This window comes from Oryza brachyantha, chromosome 11, assembly GCF_000231095.2.
Source record: "Oryza brachyantha chromosome 11, ObraRS2, whole genome shotgun sequence".
Classification (NCBI taxonomy): domain Eukaryota; kingdom Viridiplantae; phylum Streptophyta; class Magnoliopsida; order Poales; family Poaceae; genus Oryza; species Oryza brachyantha.
This window is the reverse complement of record NC_023173.2, coordinates 14740227-14746639: the sequence shown is the minus strand read 5'-3', so window position 1 is coordinate 14746639 and position 6413 is coordinate 14740227. Positions and strand designations below refer to the sequence as shown.

The following is a 6413-nucleotide window of genomic DNA, read 5'->3' as shown; positions in this document are numbered from 1 at the left end:
CAACACCAATAAACCCTAAACTATAAACCCTGGCGTACGGTTTTAGAGGGGACAGCGAGAAGTGAACCCCTTGTACAAACAAGATATAAATGGATCATTGCCAAACTTCATATTATTCATTCTAGGGGGTTTTTTAGTTGGAGAAATGGAAATTTTTTGGTGTCACGTCAGACGTTTGACCGGATGTCGGAAGTAGTTTTTGGACACGAATGAAAAAATGAATTTTATGGCTTGCCTAGAAACCGCGAGATGAATCTTTTGAACCTAACTAATCTATCATTAGTGCAAGCGGGTTAATGTAGCACTTATGGCTAATCATGGACTAATTAGGCTTAAAAGATTCATCTCAAGATTTCTTCCATAACTGTGCAAAGCCAATTAGTTTTTCATTTTATCTATGTTTAATGATATATTTTGATGTCCAAAGATTCAATATGATGTTTTGGGGGAAAAATTTTAGGAACTAAACATGCAAAAGACAACAGCAGAAGCAAAAGGCTAGACCTAAAGCCAGGCTATACATTCTAAAAGTCTTCAAAGTCTGGTTTCTTGTAAAAATAGGCTTCCATGGTTGGGTCGTCTTCTTCAAAGGATGTTAAATAGTTATACCAGCAATGTTGAGTACAAGGTGTGTACCAACAAGTCACTAGGACTCATAGATGTCATGCAGGGGGATTGCACAGAGGGGGGAAATGGTTCGTTTGTTTCATAAACAGAGTATTTTCGGGAAGTAACTTTAAATTCTAAGTGTTACTTTAGTTGCTGGAGAGTGGCTCACGCCTCAGTCCATTCGGTGAGTTTGCTTACGGTTGTATTTGAAACTATTATTGTGAAACTTACAACACAATAGACAAAGGTAACCACATCAAGCCATCTCACCATAATCCATCCATCGAAATATATCACATGATCACTTTATCTCATCCTATCCCTCTATGAAAAAAAAAGGTCAACTCATTCCTTCAAACCGAATAGAAAAATAAGAGTAATAAAATCAACTCATTCCACAATTCTTGGTTGGCTCTAACTCATCCTAGCTAATCCACAAATCAGATATATGTTTGTAAGATAAGTTCATTATTGATATAGATGAGGAAAATAGTCGATACTAGTCTCGAAGATTGAACGTGCCCTTAGAGCGAGGTCAATATAAAAGCTATTTGTTAGCTCTAAAATCTTTCCATGTCACTGGAGTTAACGTAGAGCCAACTTATATTATAGTTACACATAAATACATGCTATATAACTATTGTATGTTCCATCTCTCATACATATATATTGTCTTAAAGCTTGTGCCACAGATGACTATAAATTTATAGCCCGTTTTTCTTCTATCTACTTTTCTCTTTCCTCCACACAAGCATAAATATAATGTGATAATTGTTAGAGTATGCTTACATTATTTATTATACTTGCTCTAAACCATCCTAAAAGTATTATTAACGGCTCATCCAAATTTTATCATCTATATTGTTATTTGGATGACCATCCAAAATAGATTCTCTATTTATATCATATATCACTCTAACAGAACATATATATTATATTATCAATATTTTATCATCACCTACTCTCATGTTGTTATCTCTCTATCCTCTTGTGATTAGATCTTGAGATATGGAGTGAGGAGAGGGAATATTCATATTTAAAGTTTGTATGATACTCTATTTCGAGTGATGGGATAAATAATTGGTTGAAAAAATTTTCCCGACATCAACTATTTTTAGGATAATATGATAATATGATCTCCTGGGTCGGCTGGGTTTGTTTTTTTCTAGTCTTAGAGTCGAGGCAAAACAAGATGTTCCAAGTTTCAAGGAGCAGTTACGTTGCATGCATTGCATGCAAGGCCAGAGAGGTAAAGAGATCCGCTAAACCTGGTAACACGATTCGATTCTCCCCTTAACTTTTGTTTGCAGAGCGCAGATGCATGGACTCCTGCCCGCACTGCACTGCAGCCCAACTTGCACCGATACGTGACTCGATCGCCGGTGCGCGTCACACGTCAAAGAGAGACCAGCCCAGCCCAGCCAACGACGCAATCAATTCGATCATAGTAGTAGTTTTGTACTGGATCCGGGGGAGATCTCCTCTCTCTCTCTCCGCTCCCCCACACAATCTTTGGCTCCCTTTTCCCAGAAAAGTTCTCGACGAGATGGCCGTGCATCATGTCAAGCCTTAACTGTAAACCTGTACAGTACTGCTTACTCAACCACTGGTACTGTGTGCTCTGCTGGCAGCAGTGAGAACTACCAGTGCTTGTACTACGACCCACTGTAACTATCCCAAGATTTTTAACAAATGAGAAATGTAAAATGACAAAAGTACCGATGTTAGAAGTTTTAGCATTATATTTTTATAAGTTGGTGTTTAGAGGTACGTAAAAGTTGTTGTGTTTTTTGTAAAAGTGAGAGGTTGTCTACGTTTCTATGCACTTTTTGATGAAATTCGCTACTCTAGACTGTCAAATGTCAAATACAGAGTTGTTATTTTCTTATCCTAGTATTTAGATCTATTTTACTAAAAATACTTCAAATGGCAAAGCTTTTATCATTTCGAAGGATCTGAACCTCAGCATCATCCTTCAAGGCTACAAATGCAATCTCCTGAGCTATAAATATCATCCTACCTGTGCAGCGTGTGTGTGTCTGTATCCCAAAGACACAACAGTTTCTAAGGTTTCTTTGCGATATTGTTACCCTCTGGTTTTTTGAGTAGCTATTACTACTAGAAGTGGCTGTGTTAGCTAGCTTGCCATGGGCAGGCTCTTCTTGTGCTTGGTGGTTGTCGCATGGTGGTGCTTGGTTGCTGTTGCCCTGCTTTCTCCCGTGCATGGACGTGTTGGTATGTACAGTAGGAGCTTCAGTTTCGACCCTTCCTTTTTCTCTCTTCATTTCTTCGATCTCTCTCATTGCATATCCTCTTTGTTTTGCATGCATGCAACATCCTTGTAAGATGTTATCTCACCTTTTTTTTTTGTTAATCTCTTTGGACTCAGTTTCAGGCCTCGCCGCTGGTGAGGTTGGTGGTGACCAGAGGCCAGCTCCGGCGATCTCTTCTGATCATGTGGCAGAGGTATAGATTTTTCTTTCATCTCTAAAACCATTACTTTAGCTTGCATGCACGATGCATTGCTGACGCTGTTTTTGTACGTACGTACAAACCGAGCAGAAGCGCGGCGTGAAGAGCAGCAGGCCGTCGTGGTCGTCGTGGCCGTCGACGTCCAGGAGAGGGGCGGAGGCGGTGGAGCTCCGGTCGGTGCCGGCCGGGCCGGACCCGATGCACCACCACGGCAGCCCGAGGCGGCCGGAGCACGAAGAGGAGCGCATCGGCCCATGACCTGCCGGCCGGCCGGCCGGCGGGCCGGGCGTCCGTTGCGCGCCCATGCATGCGATGCGATGCGATGCGACCGTGGCGAACGGCCGATGGGTGCCCCTGCCCTGTTGCGCTGCTGCACGCTGCATTCTTTCTTTCTGCTGATCGTTGGCGTCGTACTGTTTTGGTCGCACTTGCTTCCGTACGTTCTCAGATAATCCTAGCTACTCGGTACATGTCAGAGTAGCTAGCACCGCAATGTTTTGGTTGAGCTCCAGTGACGCGGCCCTTGTTGTGTAGTGTACGTACGCGTACGTGTGGTTCTGGTGTGTGATCGTGTAGTACATGTGCGCTTGATTGCACGACGAGACGGGAGGTTAAATAATTAAACGGAGGCGGACGGGGAGGAATTGTGGTGTGATCCTGTGATCGATCGATCTCGTGCACGCGTCACGGTCTGTACAGCGGTGCAGGTGCATGCAAAGCGCCGCCACTTTTGTAACACTCCGGCTCTCATAGTTTCGGTAAACGAAACAATATTTAAACGGAAAACATTTAAACTCAAAAGTATAAAAACAGTAAAGTAAACCATGATAAAAAAATTATAAAATTTAAAATTAAAAAGTTTGGCTTAGAAATAAATCACGATAAAAAAATAATAAAATTAAAAATCATAATTAAGTTTTAAATTACAAATTTAGCTTAGAAGCGGTTGTAAATACGAAAATAACGACGGAAGGCTCTAATCCCACATCCTCCAAAGTTATGTCGCACTCGTCTATGACGAGCGACGCACGCTGGGTGGCGTCTGCTGGAGTGCTGGGCTGTCATCATGTACTCCCTTCATCTTAGAAAAACTCAACTTTCATCTTGAAAAAAATACCTTCTCCATCTCAGAAAAAACTTAACATATATCTTAAGAAAACCAATTTTTAGAGAAAAATCACACTGTTAGGGCACTCACAATGCTAGAAACTATTTTGGTATTTATACTCTAGAATATCGTGTCAAGAAACTATCTTTTACGATGTAACTTTTATATCTTATTATCACATGATCCACCTGGCTTTTTCACAGTCAATCTTGTTTTACCTGAAGACATTGGGTCTTAATCTATAACTAGTTTTTTCATTTTTATGTCTCTCTCTTCAATCTAGATACGGTGTCAGCATAATTCTTTGTAGAACCAATAGCAATCTTTTCTATGGTATTTTGGTCTACTATTTCCATCCATTGATCCATAGAAATAGTTTCGTTGACGGAAAAAAAAAAGATAGGCCAGATATATAGATCCATATATAATCTGGTAATGTCGCGGTGAAGCAGATTGATATGGTCAACTTAAGTTAACCTGGAGGACTAAGTTTGTTTTTTATGTTTACACTTTTAATTAATATAAAATTTTGAATTTTACAACTTAAACTTGAAGTTGATTTTATATTCTTTTATCATAGTTTATTATCCAGTTTTTGCTTTGAAATCACTAAAAACACATATAAAAAAATTATCTACACACTATTTTTAGTTTGTTAATAATTTGTTTCGCTTACGTTTAATTTCAGCACTGGGTTAGGAGGCATGTGACTTAAGACCACTATTTAAGGCCACTTGGCTTATGGATACCCTAATTGCATGCTTAATGCATCAAGGTGGCGAGTAGTCTCAACCATAGACGTAGCAGAATATCCACCGTAAAGGAGAGAGCAAGAAAAAGTCAAGACCCTGCAGGTTTCAGCGCAACTTCACTAGGACATGACTGGCTTAGGAGTAGAGAGAGTGTTCTCCTGGACAGATGAAAAAGGATTGACACGGATCGACAAGAGCTTAGTGAGGATTAGTGCATCACCTCCTGACCTTCAGCTATTGAGCTCTCGGCATTGCTCTACTGCTTACGGGGTGTTTGTTTATAGAGACTACAGTTTAGTGTCCAATAACATCGGATGTTTGGATACTTATTATAAATAATAAACATAGACTATTAATAAAACCTATCCATAATCTTGGACTAATTCGCGAGATAAATCTAATGTGCCTAATTAATGCATGATTAGTCTATGTGATGCTACAATAAATATTTGCTAATTATGGATTAATTAGGCTCAAAAAATTCGTCTCGTGAATTAGCTCACATTTATAAAATTAGTTTATTTATTAGTCTACGTTTAATACTTCAAATTAGTATTCAAACATCCGCACATCGAAGCAACTCGGGGGGCGAGGAGTTAGGGCAGGAGCACCGCGGCTAGCGTGTGGCTAGTGTCATGGTCACCACCACCACGAGCGTTGAGGTTGCTGTTGCCTAGCCATCGTGCTCTTTGTGGTGTAGTCGTTGTGCCCCTCGTTGCTAGCGAGATTTGGCAAGCTCAGTATGTTGCATGGCAACCGAAGAAGAGGCCTCATCACTAGCTAGATCTGCTGATCCAGTTGTCATCTAGAGAAGGTGGAAGTCATAGTGTTGACGACAAATTAATCGATTGCACTTCAGTTGATGCGACGAAGGTTTGAGGGGAGAGACGATGGAAGCGAGCATGGAGGCATCATGCAAGGAAAGTGTTTTTTTATTTTGTTTTACTGTTAATTTCATGCTAGTTTCCCGTTCCTAAGTTCTATTGCGTAAAATTTTAGATTCACTAGGTAAACTATCACTAGGTAAACTAAAAGGGAGTATGAACTTAAAATAGAAAATACAAGGGTCTGATATATAATTATGAAGCTACATGTGAACCGTTTATCCTACATGGTATCCATAATTACTCCTACTACATATCATTTACCATCCATGCCACTGGCTATTATTTCCCACTGTTACTACAAACTAGGGTTCATAATCTCAACAGCCATCCAGAACCTCTCACCTCGTATCTTCAGAATTTATGACAAAAGCGGTTGATAAATTAACAAAAGCTTACGTATCCACGTAAATTATTTTAAAAAGAATTCACCTCGAAATTTTCTGGAGACAAGTACTCGCATGCAGTCGCAAAATGTTACTACTACGTCTACTTCACTTCGTCAGTTTCTTTGGTACAATAGGAATCGATTGAGAGAAGACCACGATCAGAGTATTAATAACTTAGTTATCTTACATTAGCGTCAAA

The 6413-nt window shown here is 40.0% G+C and overlaps 1 protein-coding gene across 1 annotated transcript; it reads left to right on the top strand.

Annotated features, from left to right (window-relative positions):
• The first annotated feature begins 2756 nt into the window (after positions 1-2756).
• On the top strand, positions 2757-3339 carry LOC107305240 (protein FLORAL ORGAN NUMBER2-like). The gene is made up of 3 exons (XM_015842227.1): positions 2757-2844; positions 2999-3075; positions 3163-3339. The coding sequence occupies exons 1-3, from the start codon at positions 2757-2759 to the stop codon at positions 3337-3339; spliced, it is 342 nt and encodes a 113-aa protein (XP_015697713.1).
• Positions 3340-6413: the final 3074 nt, after the last annotated feature.

Coding starts and splice junctions, on each gene's coding strand:
- LOC107305240 (XM_015842227.1), top strand. CDS start 2,757: ATGGGCAGGCTCTTCTTGTGCTTGGTGGTTGTCGCATGGTGGTGCTTG. Junction 2,845..2,998: donor TCCCGTGCATGGACGTGTTG/GTATGTACAGTA, acceptor CTTTGGACTCAG/TTTCAGGCCTCGCCGCTGGT. Junction 3,076..3,162: donor CTTCTGATCATGTGGCAGAG/GTATAGATTTTT, acceptor ACGTACGTACAA/ACCGAGCAGAAGCGCGGCGT.